The sequence below is a fragment of the Talpa europaea genome, assembly GCF_964194135.1.
Source record: "Talpa europaea genome assembly, chromosome: 3".
In the NCBI taxonomy this organism is placed as follows: Eukaryota; Metazoa; Chordata; class Mammalia; order Eulipotyphla; family Talpidae; genus Talpa; species Talpa europaea.
The window spans coordinates 129363236-129388540 of record NC_140069.1 but is presented as its reverse complement, the minus strand read 5'-3'; the positions used below and the strand labels follow the sequence as shown (position 1 = coordinate 129388540).

Sequence of the window (25305 nt, the reverse complement as noted above, 5' to 3'; positions counted from 1 at the left end):
AATAATCTGTCCATGCTTTCCAAATCTTTGTTGACAGCATGTTGGCTTGGGCTCTTGCTATCATTTATTCAAGAGCCTCTCTTTGGTCTCCCTACCTTTATTCTTGCCTTCAATTCAGTCCAATTTCTAAAATATCTGACTATGTCATTCGCCTCCATAACATTTTTTAGTGAGCCATCTGTTCCTTTGGGATGACCTCTGGCATAAAACACTTCACATCTACCTGACTCTTACTTCCCCCTCCATCTGACCTCTTGCATCTTGCCAGCCGGTGTAGATTTGCTGTAGATTTATCAGTAGATTGCCCCCTATGTCACAGGTTGTTTTGCTTCCCTAACCTCTGTGTCTGCACAGTTTTTAATGCCCATAGCAGGAGGAGGTACCATTTCTGGTGGGAACTACTGTTGGTCTTTAGGTATGTTTTGCCTTCCTTTCATTCTGCATCTACTTGCTTTTTCTTTACTTTTCCTTGAAGTTTCAATTCAGGGTGCTCTCCTCTGACCCCTGGCCCCCTCCTCCTTGTTTATAGCCTGACCTAGGAACTATCATTGTATGTTGTAGTTGTTTCAATTTGTATGCTGCTCCCCAAAACTCAGCTCCCTGAAGGCAGTTTTTATTGAGCATTTCAAGCCCAGTACCTGGTTCAGGGACTGGTCTCTATGTATGAAGCACTTGATTGGAAGCACTTGAATCTATTAAGTAACCGTCAGTGAGAGTAATTTATCTGTAGGGAGGGATACTGATTAACAAAAATCTCATGACACCATAAATATATGCTGACTAGCCTTCTAGTATTTTTGCATGAGAAAGTTAAACACAAGGCTGAATGGTCTTAATAGCGGTTGGGAGCCAGTTTTCTCCCTAATCTCTACCCACTACACAGTTAAATACAATATGCTAAGTACATTGTACAAATCACTTTCTGTGACCAACATCTTCCTTTACAATTTGCAATGAATATGACACTGACGTCCCATCTTACACACCCAGAACTTTTGTGCAGCAGCAAAAGCATTATGTAAATGTCCTGTATTCCTGTATAAGAAACGTGGAGATCTTGGAGAAAATGTTTCTCAAATTGGAGTTGGAATTTTAACATTCATTCAAGCTATTACAATTTTTAAAAGCATGAAGGTATTTTTCAAAAATAACACCTTTGTTCCAAAAGTAGAAAAATTTTATTTAACCAAATTCACAGCTGTCCTTTTTTTATTTATGAAATTTCCACCCACATTGTGTGTTTGTGTCTAATTTTCCACATGTAAATAAGGATTAACAAAACAGTAGCTGAAGATATACATATACAGGTAATTAACAAAAAAGAAGTTGCAGTTCCAAAATAATTAAACAGATAAACCAGACAACTAAAATTCCATCTGTCTTGAAAACATGTACGCTTTTTTTTTTAAAGATTTATTTATTTATACAAGCACTGGGTACAGTCAGAAGCGCAGGAGGGTGAGAGAATTTACCAGAGCCAGAGCAGGGAGCAGAACAGGCAGACTGACGAAGTACACTGCTGAGGGGAGCAGCGGGCGGCAGGAGAGTTTTGCGCACCCTGTGGGACCCTCACCAGTGGCTGGGGATCGAACCGGCACTGCAGAGGCTGCGGGCAGCCTTGCAGCCCAGCACTCAACCACTGCACCACCAGGGGAGGCCCAAACATATATGCTTTTGATGATCAAAAAACCCAGGTAACATTTTGTCTTCTGAAACCATATTCTTTCCTTTGAAGAAAGGTTGAGAAGATGCTAAGTCAGGTCTTGCCACAATTTCTGTGTGCTTCTATTGAAAAGTATGGCGAATATATTTTACTTGATTAAATTGGAATACAGATCCACAGTTATGTGATGCTTCTGAAGTTACAAACATACTGTTATTTGATTGGTTAACTTAGTATGTGGGAACTGAGAGACAGGAAACTGAACATAAACAGTCTTCTCATCTTAAATTAGTATTTGCTTTTACTAAAATACTAAAAAAAAATAGTACTTTTATGTCCAAATAGACTTTGTCTTATTTCTTTTTTTAATAAATATTTGTTTATGCATACAAAAACTGGGGTGTCAGCCAGAGGAGCTGGGAGTGAGAGTGTTCAAGTAAGTTTTTGGATGATATCTGGTAAAACAAGTACTAGTAACTGATGGATCCTCCAGCTTTCAGTGACAGTATGTGTGTTGGTTATTGATAAATAGAACCTACTAGTTTGAAACTATTTTAAATTTCTATAGTATTTTTTATCCTCAAAGGGTAATGAATTATTACTTTGGTAATTTTTCCCATATATATGTACGTATTTTTTTATTTTTTTTAATTAAGGTAATGTTAAAATCCCCCATCAGATCCCTAGTATATATAATGCAACTCCTTTTACTTTAATATCAAAAACAGAAACAAACCAGGATGATATTCTCATATACACTTCAAATGTGAAGTTATGAAAACAGTGTAATATATATTGATACATTTGTGGAGATGACAAATATTAGCTTATGTGCTCTTGCATTTCGACACCACTGTATTTTATATTTAAGCCTTTCTTGGGATTTGTGTGTGTGTGTGTGTGTAACAAACTTTATGCTTTAGAGTTAAATTAAGGTATTCCATATTTTCATTGCTTAGCCTGTCTTCCTATACATACGTTCTTTAAAATCTTGATTTCTTTTTTTTTAGAAAGTTAGACATTTTTGTACTCTTTACCAAGTGAAATTGCAGTGCAAGATGTGATAAATGGTTCTCTTTAAAATTAGATGCTTCAAGCTAATGTCTTTGAACTATCCTGCTATGAGGGAAAGAAAAATGCTGTGAGAGATGATGTCTTCTATCTTTTCTGAAACCTGATCTTTTGCTAACATGCTTGCTAGACTTCCCCAGAAGAAAATGATATAAGTATAATATTTCTCTACTCTGGATATGGAGGTTTAATGACATGAATCCTTCTAAATGAAATACAGACTTTAGAGGATAATTTTGACCTATTATTCTTGAGGCTTTAGCTGTCTTTAGAGCAGCAAAATCGGAGCCATCTCTTTGAAAGGAAAAGGGAACATCCGAGAGACAACAAGGGAGAAAATGAAGGTGAAGCCCACAGGATTTTCTCCTTATTACGAAAGTGATCATTTCCCACTCCAAGACATCCCCAAATGTTTTCCTGCTTTACAATGTTAAAAATGTGATCCCAGGATGTCGTCTGCCTTTATCATGTTGAGAAAAGATACTTTGTATTGTTTATCCATAGTGAGATACTTTAATATATTTTTGAAAGATGCTCCCAAAAGCTGAGTGATAAAATTTAGTTATGTTAAAGGACATTTTCTAATTTTTCTCTTAAAATTCATATTGTGTCAGCATTTTAGACTATAAATTACTGTAAAAAGGAAAATTAAAGGTCACATACAAAAATCCACAAAAATTCAGGTGCATTCAATTTAGAGCAATTTAGAGCTTTACCTATTCCAGGTTGTTTTTTTATTACTTCTCCCTGCTTTTCCTCCCTCTCTACCTATTTTCTCCATCTCTCTCCATTCTTCTTAACCCAGTATTGCTGTCCCTTTTTTTCCTCCTTTGTCACATTTTGCTATTAATTAATGCCCCCCTCTGTCCCACGCCCATCATTTCTCACATTGTCTGGATTTTAATGTCACCGTTTTATGAAATTGATTGAAACTTTACTGTTCAAAACTATCAGTTTTGTTCCAGTTGTTATCATGTTGCTTACACTGTAATGCTGAAGTCCATGAGCATGGAGCCTAGTAGGAATGGTTCACACTCGGTGTGCACGTGCTGTGTCATAGATGTGGTGCTGCAGTGGGGTGGACATGAATGGTCTTCATTTATGCCTGCACAGTTTTTTTAGGCAAATATTAAGTTATGGAAAAATTGCCTACCGAGCATTCATTTGCATATTGGTAATGGTATTTGAGCCCAGAAACAGTCATTAGTGTCCACAATTTTTAGCCCTGTCCTACTACTACAGGCAAGGACTCGGGTACTGGTTATGAATTTCTTTTCTTCCTCCCTCCCTCCTTCTTATCAGACTTTTAATCCTCACATGTCTTCATATGAAACTGTTTAGAACAATAGTGTAATATTTGGGTCATTCATTTAATTAAGGTTGTTATCTTTGTATATACCTGTACAGAATAATTGCTTTACTTTAGCTGAAAGAGGTTAGAACAGTATACTTTGAAGTCTAAATGACACTGTACTTCACTGGATAGATGTTATCCTCATGGCCTAGAACGGAATGACATAGTTTCAGCCATTGCCTCAGCTATTATTTATTGCCTTGGGTGCACTACCTCTAGATGGTTCAATTTAGATTGCTCAAATTGAAGTTTCACATGCCCTTAAAATCTGTCAGCAGCAGTAATGATGGTCAGAAGGCAATTTTTATAAACATTGTTGGCCACTCAATTTAAGCTAATTAAATATATGGAAACTTGTTTTAAAATATACTCAGTGTATTTACCTCTACAAAAAGTTATATCTTTTTTTTTTAATGAAACAATACTGGTTTACAATAGTGTATGTGATTTAGAGGTGTAGTGTCACAACTCTTCACATGTATGTTACACATCTACCACCGAAACACCCATAATCCTCCACCAAAGTACATTGAGCTCCTCTCCCTTTAACTCCACCCCTCTCACCCTTGACTTCTGGTTGTGTCAGTTTTGCAGTCAGATTTATAAGATTTGTTTTGGTTTAGTTTTTTTCTGTCCCTTTGCTTTGTTTCTTTATGTTACACATATGGGTAATAAAAAATAAAAATAAATAAAAGTACTTGGGGGGGTGATGCCAGATTGCTAAAATTGGCTACCAGATATTTTAAATTACACGTTTTATAAAAAATATAAATGAGAGTTAAATAGAAAATAACCAGGTGTGACAATATTTGTCTTCTGTATCAGAAACATGGGCCATATATAATATCTCTATAAAGAGTTTTTAAATCGGGCCTCCCCTGGTGGCGCAGCAGTTGAGCGCTGGGCTGCAAAGCTGCCTGCAGCCTCTGCAGTGCCGGTTCGATCCCCGGCCACCGGCTAGGGTCCCACATGGGTGCAGACCTCTCCTGCCGTGCCCGCTGCTCCCCTCAGCAGTATATTTCGTCAGTCTGCCTGTTCTGTTCCCCACTCTGGCTCTGGTGAATTCTCTCACCCTCCCGCGCTTCTGACTGTACCCAGTGCTTGTATAAATAAATAAATCTTAAAAAAGTAAAAAAAGAGTTTTTAAATCACCAGTTAAAGGAACATAAACTGATAGATAAATGCACCAGGGTAATGAAAAGGCAAGTCAAAAACCAAGTGCAGATGACTACTTAAAGAAAGTTCTGAACCACAAATGTAATGTGAAAATGTGATTTTTACTCTGCTCATTTCTGTGATTTGATTTATAATTTCTAAGTTTATGTGACTGTCTCCTCTACCAGTGTGAACTCATCTAGAACAGGGTATGTCTTTTGGAGTTTGTTGGAATACCCACTGCCTTACTCAGTGCCAGTCACACAGTTGAAGGCTGGATAAATGACATCATTTTGAAATTACCTATGCCTTGCTTAATACTCCTGTGAAAGTCATAGATGAGAAATGTTGGTTGAGCTGTGCTCAGGTTCTTAGCATCTGTATCATGGCATATTATATGTTTAAATTAAGGGATTTGAATAGTTTTGTTGCTTGTGATCTTAAACATACTTTAAAATATAGATAATTGTTGAGAATCCTCTCACATCTCAGCATAAATCTAGTTTTCTAGAACTATTTAGGTAGTCTCAGGAGGTGTGCAACCTTTAAGAATGCAAAAATCAAAATCAACAAACAACTATGAACCAGAGACACACTATGGGGGGTGAGGAAAGGAGGAATTGGGGTCAAAATAAAGAGGGTGCAATTGTATGGAGAATATAAAAATTAAAAAAAAGTAAAAAACAAAAAAGAATGCAGAGCGGGTGTGGGAGGAAGAATATATGTTACAGTGTGTAGTAATAAAAATATTATTGTCTGTAATCTTCAGTTTGAATATGGTACCAGAGCATAGGGATTTTGATTGCTGACACCAGAATACTAGAATACACGGTACTCAATAGTTTCATCTTAATGTGTAAGTGGTCCACATTCAGATTTAGTTTTGTGCCCTCTCCTTTTTACTCCCCCACTTGACATCATGCATACTTCAACTTTGCCTTTATAACCATCATTATAAGTAGAAGCAAAATATTCCCATCATGCCACATAATTTAGATATTTAGGTTAAGTTTTTTGCTGGTATATGCATAATGCTGTCATGAATAGGTCCTTGCTTTTGGTCTTCTCAGTACTCATAATTATCTTGTTGGGATAAATTCCCAGAAATAGCCTTACTAGGTGAAAAAACATGAATATAAATTTGGGGATATAAATTTCCAGTATATTTAATGGCACATACATGAATAATCATTTATTTCAGTTGGTGTATGAGCTACCCCGTGTTTTCATAGCCAGGAAGTCCTGCTGTCCTTCCTGTAAAGGTGCTTTCTAGATATTTTATTCATTTGAAGATTGATATTGAAAGTCTGAATCCTCATAAATAATACATTCATAGAACTAGAACAAGGCAATATATCTTGTGTCAAAGCAAATTGACAGCAAGGGTAATGTATTCTTTTATCACATAATACAGAGAAAATAGTCGGAAGATAATAACTAGTATTAATTCTGAAAGTGTTTCAACATGCCAATTAACTAGAAAACAAGGAAATATCTTGGTGAATATTGAAGATAGGCCAATTATCTTCCATAGTCCTTTCCTCAACCCTTTTATTGGGGTGGGTAGCACTTGGATATTTTAATTCATTCATTGTAAAATTCATAAGTATTTCTCACTGTTAATATCTTTTGACTTTTCACAGCAGAAAATTTCAAGGTGGTGCCAGTTTACATGTGTATAATAGAATCTTGGGAATTTAATAGGACTATTAAGGACCATTATATTTATATTTACGTGCTCCTTTGAAATTGCACATTTTGGTTAAAAGTCGTAAAAGCTTAGTCTTCTGGCTATTATAGTTAGGATTGACCCCTATCCTTGTGTCTCACCTTTCTTTTTCTGAAAGATGTTATTTAAGTCTTCCTCATTTCATAGGAGCTGACAATTAACATTCCTTGCTCTTGAGTCATAGTTCTCAGATCTTGTTGGTAGATGTGTTCTTTTTGATTTGTCTCACTGTCTTTGTGATATTTATATGCCCTCATTGACATGCTGGTTTGGGCAAAGAGATCCTGGATTCCATTCCAAGTTCCAGATTATTAATGACTTTCTATAATTTTTCTATTTTCTAGCTAACGGTGTATACTTGCAGTATGTTTATTAGGTTCCTTATCTGAGTTTTCTGTTTATCTGTACCTTAGCATCATTTCTAGCATAATGTTCTCTAACTTTCACTAGTCTAATGGTTGAAAAGTAATCATGATGTTGGGATTATAAAAGTTAAACAGTTCATTCTTAAGGGGCATAATTTCTGGTGAACATTTCACTCTACCAAATAGGATACCAAAAGTTGACCAAAGTATCTATGTCTGTGATATGAATAGTTATGACCTCTATATTATGTAGCTATGTCTAAGGGAGAAAAAAAAACCTAGAAATGGAGCATATGTGTCACATGAATAGGAGAGTATATATACACATAAAATCAGTCACATGTGTATGATACCTCTATGATGCATGTATGTGATATATTCATATATATGAGCTTAGAAATTCTGAAGTCATTTAAGACCAACTACAAGAAACATATGACAGTTTACAATCAAAGGTAAATGTTTAATATATTTCCAGTATTAAGGAATTCAGGGCATTATTCGTATAAAATCCAGAATCCCAACCACATTGGTATTGTAGGGTGAAGACACAGGGAAGATGTGACCAGTATAAAGTCATCTTCGAAGAAGGCTCTTGGAATGTACTGGTATAGTCTCCATTTTAACCTGAGTGTTGAAAAAAAATGTTGATTTCCTTTTTTTATTCTTTAAGCTGCATCTCATTTTTAAATACTTTATGTAAGAGAGTCATGATCATTTAATGGATAAATGAGATGTACCATAGTGAATAAAGATGATGGAAATATTGTTCAAGATGCTCCTTTTGAAAGATCTGTAGTTTTCTTGAAGCCCACAGATTCAGCCTAGCACTGTTCTTTGCATATACTTTGTTGTTTATCTGAATTTATCTAACAGGGTGGAGGTGACAGGGCATCGCCCTTCTTGAAGAATGATAGGACAATGAGGTTCAGAGAAGTCACAGTGCCCCTCAATGATGTTTTGGAGTCAGCATTTTTCTCTTAGGAGTCCTGCATATTAGAGTAGCATGGAAATTTAAGTGATGATAGAAAACAGTATAAATACTTACAGAGGATTTTGAAAATTAGAGAAAATACTGATTTAATACACAAAGGAAATTTTATGAAGAGGATTTTGTTTTAAAGATGAGCAAATTCTGTAGATTAGACTGTGTCTACATGGCTGTCTCTAATCTTTGCTTTCAGTTATAAGAAAAAGTCTCCAAAGATTGGTTTTCCAAATTGAGCCATGTTCTACCCAAGAAAGCAGAGTATGTCATGGAAATGAACTCCAGTCTGACTTCAGTTGATTTCCTGACCATATTTGAGATTTAAGGGTCTATCCCTTGAATTGAGAGATTTTCTCTATTTCCTTATTTTGGTTTTCTTTCTCTTTTTATTCCTGTTAGCCTAGCTTCATCTCAGATCATCTTAATTGGATGAAATAGCAAGAAAAGATTATTTGCTAACTCCTTTCTAGAAGACTAAAAGAAAAATTAAGCAACTTTTCCATCCTAATTGAATCTCTCGTCCCTCTGGCATCTGACTTTAATTTCAAAAGAAGGACTGTGTCTGTATCCTGGTTTATCCAGTTACTGAGGTGGCATCTGTGTTTCTGTGTCCATGAAATGATGTCAGAAGTGATGGGGTGGGAGAAGATGTGATCACGATTATGTGCTTAATTTTCGTTGTATTTTCTCATTTTTGTGTGCATCCCAAGCTTTTGGAATACAGGTTATAAAATAAAGTTGAGATTGATCTTGAACATGACAAATAGTGTGTTAAAAACAATATATAAAAGTTGGTATTTTTATTTGGTGATTTCCCCCCAGGAATCTTATTAAGTCTCTCATTTTCTTCTTTCTGTGTATTTTTTCTCAATGGCATTTTCATCATGTGCTGAATCGCGTGTCTGTGATCTGAGTCATGAGAATAAGATTTTTTAATATCAGGTGTGTGCCAGTTAAGTTTGTAAATCAACTAAAATGGATTGGTATGTGATAAAGATGAAATGATATTAATTAAAAAAAGCCAAGAAACATGTTATTTTGTTATGATGGTTTGAAAAGCCAGATGTCGACTTTACTGCATTACTAGGAGAGTGTACTGGGGAATTAACTGCCAAGCACTCATATTTTTATGATGCATATTTCTTTCCTTTTGAAAGAAGCTTTCAAAAATCATATAAAGTAATAGACTTGAGATAATTACCTCCACCTTTAAAGACATAAATATTTAGTAAAGACATTCCAAGAAGACATGGGATAATGTCTTCAGAATACCAAAATGGTTTTCTGAGAAACTTCCTGCTGTGTAACCAAACCCTTAATTTTCCCCAGTCATCCATAAAAATGATGTTGTAATTTGTATTTGAATTACCAAAATAATAGATTTAAATGACTGACTCTATAATGCTTTACCTTAACCTAAATTCTTATTGCACACTGTTGTGTATTCTAGCGTACTAATTTTTGAAATGCTGAATAATTGTCATGTGCTGTAATAATTAAAAGTTATTTTCCTTCTTGACTGTGCCATCTGTCAGAAACAAAAGCAAAGACAATAATGTCACAGAGCCACAAAAGATTCATTATTGCTTAACTGGCCCTCTAAGGAAAGACACAACTACCTGGAAAAAAATTAATGCCACCTTTTAAAGAAAATCTTTGTTACTTCATTCTAGATGGGGAACTCAAGGAGATTTCACCACTACCCACCCTCGGCCTGTGGTCAAAGTAAAACTCTTCACGGAGAGCACTGGAGTCCTGGCCCTGGAAGATAAAGAACTGGGAAGGGTGAGTATGACCAAGTGTGACATCTGAGCCTGCAGGATTTTAGCTGCATTTGATTCAGAATTAAGATAGACTAATATGAGAGGTGTGACCTTTCTGTTTATAAAGTGTGTGACATTTATTTATAATTGCCCATAGCCCAGTTTCTAACTTTAACTTACATTAACATCATTGTCAGGACTATGGCAAGTACTGGTATAGACTATGGGTGTGAAGCTAATATATCACACTCCCTGACTCAGTCATTCTTCTTGGTGCCTCACTGGCCAGTGTGTGTGAACAGGTTGGGCCAACTTGTCCATCTTTCTGGCAAATGCTTATTGATGAGACATCATGAAGATGTGTCACGTGTCATGCCATAGGATGTGTCGTGAAGAACCGTGTCTCAGGATGGACTGGCTGAAATAATCCCAGTTAGACTGTCCACTGTGAATAGGAAAATTCACTTCCAATGATGAAAAGTGGTTTTTATGTAACACATTTCTGTCCTTGGGTTAAAAGCAGTTTACTTACTGTATCATTATTGAGATAACATGGGTTTGTAGTGCTGTATCAATTTCAGAAGCACAGCCTCACCTCTTGACAAATGTTTATACCAAATCTCCAGCTTTCATGACTGATCCATTTAAAACTGAAAATATAGAAAATCATTCTGTCTATAAAATCTTCCAATGTCTCTTCATTTCTTTGAAATAAAAATTACCTCATCCTAGTGAGCATCTCAGCAGTGGGTCTCAAGGTGAGACCCTAGACCAGTCGTATCAGCAGCCCCTGAAAAATCTATAAGTGAATATTTATAATAGCCTTATTCATGATTGCTGAAAACTGGAAGCAGTAAGATAACTTTCAGTAGGGAATTAAATAATTTTTTTATTTTATTATTTTTATTTATTTATTTTTTTAATAATAAATTTTATTTTTATATTCCCCATACAATAGCAACCCCCCCATTCTGACCCCAATCCCTCCCCTCCCGCCCCCCACCCCCAAAAAATGTCTCTGGTGCATAGTTTTTTGTTGATTTTGATTTTCACTTTCTTATAGTTATTCATTTTCCTGGTTCCTTATTTAAGTTTTCTAGATTCCTGCTATGAGTGAGACCATCCGGTATTTTTCTTTTTCTTTCTGGCTTATTTTGCTGAGCATGATCCCTTCCAGCGCCATCCATGTTGCTGCAAATTGCATGTGTTTATCTTTTTTTTTTTTTAAAGATTTATTTATTTATTTATACATTTATGCAAGCACTGGGTACAGTCAGAAGCGCGGGAGGCTGAGAGAATTCACCAGAGCCGGAGAGGGGAACAGAACAGGCAGAGTGACGAAGTACACTGCTGAGGGGAGCAGCGGGCGGCAGGAGAGGTCTGCGCCATGTGGGACCCTCGCCCGGTGGCCGGGAATCAAACCGGTGCTACAGAGGCTGCAGGCAGCCTGGCAACCCAGCGCTCAACCACTGCGCCACGGGAGGCCCTGTTTATCTTTTTTGAATGTTGAGTAATGGGAATTAAATAATTTTTAAAAAACAGCCTGGTGTATCCATGCAAAGGGATACTAACCAGCAATAAAAAGAAACAACGTAAATGTGAATACAAGTGGAAGAAGTCAAACCCAAAAGACTACATATGTATGATTTATTCTAGAAAAGGCATAACTATAGGAATGAAAACAGACAAGTATTTGCTGGGGATTCACGGAGTGGGGGTGGGGAGTGGTTGGCTGTTAAGATGTATACAGGGGATTTTGAAGGTAGAGGAACCACTTCTTATTGTGTTGGGTGTTGGATGCATGAATGTGCATACTTGCCCAAACCCATAGCACTTAACATCATAAAGTGTCTACTTTAATGTGTGCAAACCCCCACACAGACACACAGACACACACACACAAATACACACACACACATACATCCCACCCCCTGGAGTGTTAAGCAGATCCCAGCATTAAACGGAGACTGACTGTGTGGCGGGTGATCTTAATGGTATCACAAATGAATGTCTTCATTGTACTGAAGAGGCAATGAGAAAAGTCATAGACCTAAGCAATCTAAGAGAAAGACAGTCACTTGCAAACACTGCCTTCATCAACTGATGAATATTCACACAACCAGTGATTCCATATGGCTAGCATGTCTCACCTAGCATGATGGTATGAGAAGGGCACACTCCACTTCTGGGATATTCATTCAGAGAACCCCAACATTAATCCAGTCCAATTATGAGATAAATATCACACACAACCAGACTAAGGAACATCGTGCAGGATATGTAGCCAGTACTCTTCAAGACTGGCAAGAGAGTGAAAACCAAAATTTATAGATCAGCAGAGACAAAAGAGACATGACAACTAAATACAACATAGCGTCCTGGATTGACTCTTAGATGAAAAAGAGTATGTGGATGAAAAAAGTGGTGGTGTCCAGGGGCCTCCCGGTGGTGCAAGAGGTTAAGCACAGCACTATGAGGCAATTCGCAGCCTCTACAGCACGAGTTCAATCCCCGGCCAGCCATGGAGCAACCCACATGGCGCGGCAGACTTCTCCTGTCTCACCCACTGCTCCCCTCAGCGGTGTATTTCAGTCAATCTGCCTGTTCTGCTCCCCACTCTGTCTCTGGTGAATCCTCTCACCCCCCCCACACCTCTGGCCTATACCCAGCTCTTGTATGCATAAATAAATAAATCTAAAAAAAAAAACCTGGTGTCCAGAGTCTGGGGTTTAGTTGATAATGTGTCATGTCATGTCATGGTTTGCACTAATAGTAGGGGAAACTGATGGACATACAGTAACTTTTTGTATGACCTTTGCAACTTGCCTGTAAAACCTAAAACTATTCTAAAATGTACAGTTTAGTTTTAAATAGATTTATAACAGAGGCTTTTTCAAAATGCTTCAGGATGTATTTTCTGAGAAACAACCATTCTTCTTACATCACTTCAATTTCATTTCATACCTAGGAAATTTAATATTGATTCAACATTCTGTTTCCTAATTATCTCAACATGTCTATAAAAGCTGGGTTATCTGCATTATTTAAGAGGCCACCCAGGATCACATATTGTGTTTGATTATCATGACTTTTTAGTCTCCTTAATTTTATACTATAAAATGTCACCCCCAATCCCCTCCTTTTTCTTGGGATGGGGGGTGGGTAGGCTTTCATGAAAATGACATTTTTTACAAGTTCACTCATTTTGGTGGATTCAGAGTTTGGAGTATTCAATATTACACCACAGAATTCCCTCAGACTCATTTTTTAGGGTGTTTTTTGTTTTGGTTTTCTTAGTCTTTTTCTTTTTTAAAGATTTGTTTATGCATGCAAGAGCTGGGATACAGGTCAGAGATGTGGGGGGTGAGAGGATTCACCAGAGACAGAGTAGGGAACAGAACAGGCAGATCGACCAAAGTACACTGCTGAGGGGAGCAGAGAGGGAGTCGGGAGAGGTCTGCTGCACCATGTGGGTTTCTCCCTGGCAGGCTGGGGGGTTGAACTTATGCTGCAGAGGCTGCGGATTGCTTCACAGTGTGGTGCTTAACCCCTTGTACCACCAGGGAGGCCCTTCTTCCTGTCTTCATGACTGGATCCAGGTAGACATTATTGAGGAAACATGAGGTGATGTTTTGAGCCTCCCATTGCATCATACAGGGGTCATCTCATGGAAGGTTTCCCTGATATTTGTTGATAGTAGTAAAGCATGATCCCATCAGTCTCTGTGTTCTGATTCCTGATATGTTAGCATATTCAGCTTGTTCTCTTACTACCCCAGGTCCGTAATGAGCACTGGTTCCTTTTAGTGGTAATGGAGATTAGAAACCAACATTCTATGTATCATCACTTCTAGTTAAGAAAAAAAAAACATAACTGGGCCTCCCTGGTGGCATAGAAGTTATGTCTTAACGCTATCACTGATGACCTGAGTTCAATCCCCAGCCAGGGAGCTAACCCAGTGGTGTAGTTCCACTCAGTGGTGCTCTTGCCTCTCCCCTCAGTGGTGTAGTTCAGTTAATCTGCCTGTTCTGCTCTTACTCTGTCTCTAGTGAATCCTCTCCCCACTCCCTCTGCCCCTCTGTTCTATACCCCAGTTCTTCTATGCACAAATTAAAAAAAAATTAAAAAGCATGAGTTTACTGGTTCCCCAATAAATTTACTCATTTGTGTCTTAAAACACATGCAAAATTGTTCAGAAATAGCAGTATCACACCCAACAACAAGCTTACAAAGTAAGGTCAGTATTTCAGTTCTTTTTCCCTTAAACTATATCCCCAAAAGGGTCTGATGACTGTGTTGAAAGGTAGCTCAGTGCAATAGGAGATCTTATTTATAAATACTAGTAATGAAAATCACTGAGGAAACGACACATTCAGTCATCATGGGAATTTTCCAACGCATTTATCAGATAATAGTTTTCACCTAAGCAACTCACTGAAGAATTTATTTGCTAAGTTTTGCCATTGACTGAGTGTGATGTGGTGGTATTGCCTCTCTGGATCTCAGATCCCTTGTCTGTAAATTGAGTAAAGTGAAATAAAAACCCTGTGGTCATTTCTAGTTCTAATTCTCTATCATTTTATTGGTTAACTGGTTACCCCTCAAACATAATCCCATTTAATCATCTTTGAAGATTGTAGTACCATTCTACTTTTAACAAGGAAAATGAGATTCCAACAGTTTAAAACTACTTCGTAAATTCCAGGGTCAAGATTTGAATTCAGATTTTCTGACCCCCATAGTTCATACTCTAAAACAATCACTAACTACTACATTTGGTAAGAGGAAACTTGAAAGTATTTCATAAATCTTGTTGTGGGGCAATTTAATTTCATGGCTTAAAGCAGAAAGTGAATATTATCCAAGCTGAAGTCATTTCACACATAATCAATATTTTTTTGATCATTTTATACAATGATTCGATCATTTCTGGCTGGCCTTTTATTTGTGTCAAAGCTTCTCAACTCTGTGTATGTTTAAGAACAATCTTAAACCAATAAATTTACTCATTTATGTCTTAAAATATATGCAAAATTGTTTCAGAAATAGCAGTATTACAGCCAACAACAAACTTACAAAGTAAAGTCAGTATTTATTTTCAATTCTTTTTTTTTTTAAAGATTTATTTTTATTTTATTTTATTTATTTATACAAGCACTGGACAGTCAGAAGTGCGGGAGGGTGAAAGAATTCACCAGAGCCAGAGCGGGGAGCAGAGCAGGCAGAAGGACCGAAGGACACTGCTGAGGGGAGCAGCGGGCGGCAGGAGAGGTCTGCGCGCCATGTGGGACCCTCCTCCGGTGGCCGGGGAGCAGCTGGGGATCGAACCGGCGCCGCAGACGCCGCGGGCAGCTTCGCAACCCAGCGCTCAACCGCTGCGCCACTGGGGAGGCCCTATTTTCAATTCTTTTTACCCTTAGATTTAACTTTTTACCCTTATCTTAAATCAGGAGTATTTGAAATACTTCCTGAGGAATGCTAATGTCCACATAGGACTGAGAAGCACTATTATAAACATTACCTCTGATACTAATGTCCAGCCAGAGTGAGAACTAGTAACTCATGAGGATAAGATCAAACTTAAATAGGCATAAGGCAGTTGAAGGTTATGTTCATGGCAGGTACTTCGCTTGCAGATTTTGTTTGTGGATGGCAGATGCAAATCCCTATTTATGGAAATGGAGGTGGCATATGGAGATTTTTCATCTGAATTGGTGGCCAAACTTCCACAAGATGCAAAAGGAATATCTGGAGGAAGAACAGGGAATTTTCTCAGGAAGCTATTATGGGTATGTCCCAGCAGGTAAATAGCTGACTGGTCAAGCACCTAGGGGTGTATACAGTTCACCAAAATTCAAGGTGATCTCTTCCTGACACACTAAATGCAAGGCTGTCCAGAACATAGCCATTTAAAAGACTGAACAGGGCCTCCCCAGGGGCGCATTGGTTGAGCACTGGGTTACAAAGCTGCCCGCAGCCTCTGCAGTGCTGGTTCGATCCCCAGCCGCTGGGTGAGGGTCCCACATGACACGCTGACCTCTTCTGCCACCCGCTGCTCCCCTCAACAGTGTACTTCCTCAAGTCGTCCTGCTCTGCTCTCTGCTCTGACTCTGGTGGATTCTCTCACCCTCCCGTGCTTCTGACTGTACCCAGTGCTTGTATAAAATAAATAAATAAATCTTAAAAAAAAATAAATAAAAGACTGAACAACCTCACAAGGTATCTATTTGTGTGCAATGCCATTTCCACTGAAAATTTCTTGATGAATGTTTGTACTCCTGGGGAACTAATTTGCTATGTGAGGTTCTTGAGTACAGAATAAATTTGGGGCATCTACCCACATAATTTTTTACTTTTAGAAATGTAGCTCTAAAGGCATTATTTCTGACAGTTGTTAGAAAAATACGGTTTTGTCTGTTCAAATACTCTGAGTTCATGGCCTTATTTATGACATCGCTGCTCTATTGCAGGAGGCTCTTTTGTCTCCCTGAGGACTGAGGAACATACAATCAGAGAATCTGGTTTCCCTTAGCATGCGGTGGAGCCGGATCATATTTTGATTAAATAGGAATCATAACTTCATTAAATAATATTTCAAGACAGTAAGAGGCTTAAAATTTACTCATCTCATATATACATATATATTCAAGGGTACTCTTAAAATTAAGGTCTTCATTTTGTGTATTTTACGTCCTTTTTTTTCTACTTTTTTGAATTTCTGTACTGATATTCAACAGTTCTTAATATGGAGTTATTAATATCAAAAATTCAAAGTGACAGCCATTGTGCTTGTTTTAGAAATGTAAAGGCTATATGGAAACAGTGGGTGGTGGTGAATTTCAGATGTATTTTAAATGTTAAGATAAATTAGCCTTGCTGGATTGATCGTTCCATTAAAATGAAGTATTATCTTTCAGGCAGCTTGTTACCTCTTAACATAGCAAGCAAAAATTTGTTTGTATATGTGCCTTTTCAACAATTTGTTTCTTCTCTTTGCTCTATGAAACATCATGAGACTCATCTGAGAACATACTAGAATATGAATGATTTTTATCTTCTCAACGTTGAGAAGAGAGAAACTATTCAGGTCCATTGCTTTGCCATATGAACTTTGGAATCAGTTTGTGGATTTCTACAACAGCTCATCCAGTGTGATTTTGATTGATTGCATTGAATCTGTGGATCAGCTTGGGGAGAATAGGTATCCAAACAATATTAAGTTTCCTCACCCATAAACTCCATACACCCTGTTTTTTATTTAGATCTCATTTCATCACATAGCAGAGTCCTAGTTTTCAGTGTACAAGTCTTGTACTTCTGTCAGATTTGTCACTGAGGATTTCATATTTTTGATGCTATTCTAAATGTTATCATTTTATTTTAATGATTTAGTTAGAGCTACTACATTGAAATAACCTAACTTTTTCATGTTGATCTTCTATTCTGCAACCTTATTAAACTCACTAATCCTAATAATATTTTTGTAGATTGGTTTTTGAGAAACAATATTTTTGTCTCTAATTAAAAAGTTCGATTTTTCCTTTCTAGTCTAACGGCATTTATTTCTTCTTGTGGTCTTATTGTAATGACTAGAACCTGATTTTTTTTTTAAAGATTTATTTATGCATACAAGAGCTGGGGTGCAGGCCAGAGATGCAGGGCATGAGAGGATTCACCAAAGACAGAGTGGGGAACAAAACAGGCAGACTGACTGAAATATAAGACAGGGCAAGACAGGAGGGGTCTGCTGTGCCATGTGGTTTAGACACTGGGCTAGCAATCGAACTCACGCCACAGTGGTTAGGGATAGCTTGATAGCACTGAGACTTAAAACTCCTGTACCACAGGGAGGCCCTAGAACTTGATTGTTGAACAGAAACAGTGAAAGTGAACATCCTTGTCTTATAAATGATCTGAATGCATTCAGTCTTTCAGCACTGAGTAAAATGTTCTCTGTTGATTTTAGTAGACTCTCATCAGACTGATAGTCCCTTCTGTTTAATTTTATTCATTTTGGCTCTGATCTTTATTATTTTATTTATTTTGGACTGAATGCATAATGCTTTTTCTATTAAAGAAAGAACTGAAGCCTTTGATTTGAGAAACATCTGTTCTTTCTAATAGGAATTTACTGCTCTCTTCCCTAAATATTGCTTTAGTGGCATGCAGTAAATTTTTATTTTTTTTTTACTTTCATCCTATTAAAAAATCACTGCTTTATTTTGATTCCTTTGACCTGTGGGTTATTAAAAATGTATCATTCAATTTACATATATTTGAGTGTGTTCCAGAGTTCTCTTATTGATTTGCAATTTGTATAATGTGCTTAGAGAATATAGTTTATATGACTTTGATCCTTCTAGAATTTATTGAGATTTAGTTATAGCCCAGAAAATGATGGTCCATCTGGTGAATGTTCCATGTGCACTTGAAAGGGCTGCATGTTATTCTGTTGTTCAGTAGTGCTTCATAAATGTCAAATAGTTCAAGTTATTTGTTAAAATCTTCCCTATCCTTGTTGATTTTTGTCTTTTTTAAATCTATTTTTTTTTAAGATTTATTTATTTATTTATACAAGCACTGGGTACAGTCAGAAGCGCGGGAGGGTGAGAGAATTCACCAGAGCAGGGAACAGAACAGGCAGACTGACGAAATACACTGCTGAGGGGAGCAGTGGGCACAGCAGGAGATGTCTGCGCACTATGTGGGAGCCTCGCCCACGGCCGGGGATCGAACTGGTGCTGCAAAGGTTGCCGGCAGTTTTGCAGCCAGGCACTCAACTGCTGCACCACCAGCAGAGGCCCTTTTAAATCTATTCTTGAGAATTTGGTATGAGATCTATGATTATAGCTTTGGGTTGCTCTATCATTTTTTGCTTCATGAATCATGAAGATCTGCTATTAATTAGGTGCATAAATACTTAGCATCACTGTTTACTCAGCACTAAGTGACTACCTTGTCAGTATGAATGATCCTTCCTTACCCCTTGTAATATACTTTGCTTTAAATGAATTTTATCTGAGGCATCCCAGACTTCTTTTAATGAATGTTAGCGTATATCATTATATCATTTTCCAACTTTTGTTTTCCTTACATATAAAATATGTTTATTGAAGCAGTAAATAATTGGATTTTTAGTTTTTATTGGTTTGGGTTTTTTGATAGTTGAGATTTTTATATTTTTTTAATTTTTTATTTCATATTTTTATATTTTATTGAGTTAACATTGCTTTATAACTGCATGTGATTTAGAGGTATAGGATCATACCTCTTCTGATGCTCATCACCACACAATACCCTCTACTGAGGGACCCACAGTCCTCTACCATAATCCAAAGTGCCCCCTCCATGTTTTGCTCTCTGTCCTCCTGCCCACTTTGGTAGCCTTAATTCCACAGAATTCTAGGATTCATAATTGGCTTGGTTTTAATTCAGTCTTTGTTTCTTTATATTCCACACATTTTTTTAAGAAAATAAAAAAGTTTAATCAATCAATAGATAGTGGCTATTTCTGGGTGATGGAATTGTAGACTTTTTTTGCTTGATTAAAAAATATTTTTGAAGTTTTATACAATGATTACATATAATCTTTTTCCTCAAATGACAGGTTTTATTATATATTTTTTAATTTTATATATTTTTGACACCATTTTTCATTTTTGCACAATGTATGCATTTTCATCTTGGTTATAGTCCCCATACAATTCCCACTTCCCCTTGTTTTGATCCTGCTACCTCCCCCCACCCCGTAGTGTATCTCTGGTTTATAGCTGCTTGTTGATTTTGATTTTTACTTTATTATAATTAGTCTTTTTCCTGGTCCTAAATGATGAGATATATTTCTCCTTCTGACTTATTTTGCTTAACATTACCCTTTCCGTTTTATACATTTTGTCACAAATGGCAAGAGTTCCTTTTTTTAATCACTGAGTGGTATTCCATTGTGTATATATGCCACATCTGTCCTGAGACTCTTGGGTTGTTTCCATAACTCAGCTAGTATAAATAGTGCTGCACAGGCCTCCCTGGTGGTGCAGGGGGTTAAGTCTCAGCATTATGAAGCTGTCCACAGCCACTATAGCACAAGTTCCATCATTGGCCAGGGAGCTACCCACATGGCGCAGCAGACCTCTCCTGTCTTGCCGCAGCTCCCTCAGCAGTGTATATCAGTAGGTCTGCCTGTTCTGTTCCCCACTCTGTCTCTGGTGAATCCTCTCACTCTTCGCACCTCTCGCCTATACCCCAGTTCTTGTATGCATAAATAAATCTTTAAAAAAAAAATAGTGCTGCAGTGTACATAGGAGTGTGTATAGTCCTTTGAAATAGTGTTTTTGCATGCTTTGGCTTTTATTTAATTTGACAATTTCTTTCTTTTATTTGGAGTATTTTTTCTGTAGATTAATGTTTATTGAAATCACTATATTTAAAATTGATGTTTAGCCATTTGTTTTCCTTTGCCTCTCTGTCCTTTAATCCCTTTTTCTTCTTTTAGACTAATTGACATTTTTAGCATTTTTTTCTTCATTGGCTTATTATCGATAACTATTGTTATTTTAGGTGTTGCTTTAACTCATCAACCTAGCTACAAGTGATGTTATGACACTTCATGTACAGAGAAACAATCTTTACAATATTATATCTCCATTTTCTTTTTAAGACAAGGTCTATGGCATATCATCATTTCAGCAATAATATCTAACAGTTTCTGACCCATAATAAATGTTTGAAGGATGAGTGAGCAAATGAATAAGTTCTGTGATGTTGCCTGATTCACTTTCATTTCTCTTGTGCATTATGGTAGTCAGCCTCCAGGTGAACTCTCTAGCCAAATGGTAGACTGGAGCAATTGCAGAGTAATATGTGGTTTGGATCCTAGGGTAAGATCCTAGGGTAAGAGGAGGTAGCATATTCAGCCCGTCTCATAATTCACAGAAACAGTAGGTTAAAAACTCCAACTAATCTAATCTCTTCTTTTGCTAATATCTTCTTTTAGTTACTGCGTTAAGAGGTAGCCAGTGCTACTTTAAGAATATCTGACACTACTCTCTTTAGGACTGGTATGGAAAATTAAGTGCTTTCATTCCCTCTAGTTTTTTGTTTATTTGTTTTTAATCTATTGCATGAACAAAATTAAGGTCTTTAGGTTATTCAGATTAGTTGCTGTTGAGTATGACTGACTGAGTGACTTGTTTGGAACTTGCTTCTAGAAGACTTTGATTCTGGCATTGGCTCTATCATAATAGCTATAAAGGCATGAACAAGTCAATTAACCTCTCTCTCTCTGCCTTGACCTTTATTTTCCACTCACCACCTTTCCATCTTATCACATATTTTTCTGAATCCATTGAATTTTTAGAGCATGTGAAAATATATCACCAAGATTTCCCAACATGATACTCTCCTGTCTGTGTTCTTTTTCCATTATATAAATGATTTCTAATTATTTTGCATGCATATAGAATGAAAAATTGGCAAAGTTTTCATGCATCTTACCATTTTGGCAAAATGATAGCTTGTAATTATTAGACTTTGTGTACATATATTATCCAGTGAAGAAGAATTCACTTCGGGGTCTAAGTTGATTTTAATATAAATGCTATCACTTCTTTGTGAACTAGTCAATACCATAGCATTTTGCTGTATTTTCTGAATTCTTCGGTATTTAAGGATGCAACTCAAGTAATCCAAGTGTAGACATTGTTTCACTCTTTTCCATTGTTCATCATATGTTACAGATTCACAAAATAAAATTGACTTGGCTTTAAGAATTCTTAATAGGGGCCTCCCTGGTGACTCAGCGGGTTGGCACAGAGCTACCAAGCTGTCCGCAGCCTCTGCAGTGCAACCGGCCAGGGAGAAATCCACATGGCCCAGCAGACCTCTCCTGTTGCGCCCGTTGCTCCCCCAGCAGTGTATTTCAGTTGTCTGTTGGTTCTACTCCCTGCTTGTCTCTGGTGAATCCTCTCACCCTCTCACACCTGTGGCCTGTACCACAGCTTCTATATAAAAATAAATCTTAAAAAAAAAAAAGAATTCTTAATAGTACATCATAATCAAAGAGTGAAAACAAAGCTCATTATTTGTACAATATTTGTGAAATAATTATAGGAATAATGTGTTGGATTGAGAAAGGAATGTTAAATTAAAAGTACCTGCTATATGGAAGTAATTTTCCTTAGGTACTCATTTAACTTAAGTATCAAATTATTTACATAATAAGAGTAATGCCTGTCTTTTAGAAAAAGAAAAATACTGGATGGTCTCACTCATAGCAGGAATCTAGAAAACTTAAATAATGGACCAGGAAAATGAATAACTATAAGAAAGTGAAAATCAAAATCAACAAAAAACTATGAACCAGAGACACTTTTAGGGGGGCGGGGGCGGGAGGGGAGGGATTGGGGTCAGAATGGGGGGCTGCAATTGTATGGGGAATATAACAATAAAATTTATAAAAAAAAAAAAAAAAAAAAAAAAAAACAAGAGTAATGCCTGTCTTTTAAAGCTGATGTGAGAATTAATTTAAATTTCACAAAGCTCTTTGAGACATACCTTTGAAGGGTTCTGTATAAATGCCAAGCATTATTATAATCAGACTAGTAAAAAGAAACATGATAAAGTATAAAGTAGTGCCCTCCAATAGAAACCGAGTTGGCAAGGAAATATAAAGGTTACTGCTATTCATAATTGATGACTGAGGGGAATAATTCAAGAAGAATAATGATGCTTTCCTGTCTAGATAAGTCTTAAAAAACACAGATGTAACTGTGATGGAATATATTATTCCATACAAGGAGAGCTATAAAATTGACACCTTACAAACTACAAGTGATATACAAAGATGAATAAAGGCCAGTATTTTTAATCAAGTCATGAACAAATATAGTGACAAACAAGCTTGACTACATCTTTCCAAATCTTCAAGATAGACTTTGAAATAGAAAAAAAAAAATCTCTGTTTATTTGCATATATGGAAGTTGAACTTTATTAGAACTATATACATGATGGTCCTCATTCTAGTAGCTCATTGTCCACATTGTTAGTTTATTCCTTTAAAATTTTTGATGTATAATGAAACTTAAAACTTTGTCCTACTTTAATTAACTAACACAAAGTGAAAGCAGTATCTTTTTTTTTCCCCAAAAAATAATTCATGCAGTGAGAATGTTTCTGGAATGTAAGGGAATTAAACACACAACTTTGTTATTGTCATCAGACAAAACTAATGTAAAAGTTTTGTAAAAATATCTTGTATCTTGTAAAAAGTATCCTTGTATCACATACTTAGCAGAATAAATTTAAAAAGTAATTTTAATTGGTATTTTTAAATGGTCTTTATGGTCAAATCTTAGCTTTATTATTAGTGTTTTGTAACAAATAGCCAAAAACTGAGTGGTTTAAATCAACACAAATTTATGGAGATCAGTGTTCAAAATGAATATCAGGAGGCTAAAATTAAGGTGTTGGCAGAGTTGTGTAAAGAATCTAAAAATGTGATTTTTAAACCAGACTGCTTGCGTTCCTTGGCTAATGACCCTTCCAGCCAGCAATGACTGGTTGAGACTTTCTTACTTCATGGGATTCCAGCCCTCACTTTATGCCTTCCTATTCTTTATTTAAGCACTACCTTGTGATTTTATTGGATCCATGTGGATAATATAGGATAATTTTTCCCTATTTTAAGGTTAGCTGATTAACATGCTTAATTCAATATAACCCTTTGCTATGTAAGATATGTTTCTGTGGCTTGGGGCATCTCTGGGAAACTAATGCTCTACCTATCATGGTCCAGAAATGAATAAAATGAGAGTTTCATAGATTTTTAAAGCTTTAGTATTTACTTATCTATCTATCTATCTATCTATCTATCTATCTATCTATCTATCTATCTATCTATCTATCTATTTACACAAGAACCAGAGTATAGGCCAGATTCTCGGGAGGGTGAGAGGATTCACCAGAGACAGAGCAAGGAACAGAACTGGCAGACTGACTGAAATACACTGTTGAGGGGAGCAGTGGGCATGACAGGAGAGGTCTGCTGTGCCATGCGGGACCCTCACCAGCTGGCCGGGATCGAACTGGCGCTGCAGAGGCTGTGGACAGCTTCACAGCGCGGCGCTGAACCGCCTGCGCCACCAGGGGAGGCCCTGGTTTCATAGATTTTTAGAGACTGGCATATGAACTCTAGCATTTGCTCCTATCATTTACTTTTATCATATTTTTGGCAATACTTTAGTCTTTTTCCATTTTCACTTCAGTGAGGCATCAGTTTTAGATTTGCCTTTTTATTACTAATTTCTCTAAACCTTCATCCATCTGATCACCAGGCGAAGGGAACCATGGTAAAGATGGCTTAACTAAAGTTTCTGGTTTAAATTATCCTGCATACCAAAGAAAGATTCTCTACTTACCACAAAGTCAGTACCTCCTGTCCTCCAGGAGCATACTCTGCTAAAGACATGTCAGACTATATTTGCGAATAATTTGCACACCTAGAATTTTTTTTTCCACACCCTCTCCCTAAACCCCATCATGCACATAACAAAGTTTTAAATTTCTATCTTTTAACAAGCAAATGCCAGGATAATATATAATTAAGGTAATACTTTCCTTTTCCTTCTTTTACTCAGTTTATATTTTTTATTTTTGAAAAAGGTTTGCGCATAGAGGAGTGTGGGCAGTTTAATGGTGGGAAAACTGTGGTGACTGCACCTGAAGGGGGAAATCCTATATTGTGAAAAAGTAAACAGGATTTTTAAGGAATAAAAAGGAAGAAAAGAAAAAGAAAGGAAAAGGTCTTATCAAAAAATACCATACAAAAAGAAAGACACTGCAGTTGTGTCAGGCCAAGTACACATTGGGTAAGAGGCTGGGATTTTGATTAATTCTATATTGTAAATTCCAGGATACTTTCCAACTTTGAAAATAAGGAACTGGATTTAGCCCACGGACAATAAGGTTGACAGAAGACTGAATGCTGATCTTTCAGTCTACAAAAGAGCATTGTGTTTGTGAGAGGGAGCAGGTGTTCTTTGTTTCAAGTAAATAGGACAGGAACTGATATTAGATCAAAGGAGAAATAGTTTAAATTAAGCAACCTCAAGTGTATTAAAACACTGGGTAATGTTACTAAGGAAGGATGCAGATTTCTCAGAGAAACCATCTGATTCTTCTTCTCCACACTAAAAATCTAGAGGCTCTGATATTAGAGTA

General features: G+C 36.8%; 1 protein-coding gene across 15 annotated transcripts in view; it reads left to right on the top strand.

Annotated features, from left to right (window-relative positions):
• The window catches only part of CADPS2 (calcium dependent secretion activator 2), a gene marked incomplete at both ends in the record, with an annotated part of 405485 nt that overhangs the window by 191563 nt on the left and 188617 nt on the right, over positions 1-25305 (top strand). For all 15 annotated transcript variants that reach the window (XM_084229261.1, XM_084229256.1, XM_084229258.1 and 12 more), the window contains one exon: positions 9999-10110. In XM_084229261.1, the coding sequence (XP_084085387.1) occupies positions 9999-10110 (112 nt within the window). The remainder of the gene's footprint in view (positions 1-9998; positions 10111-25305) is intronic.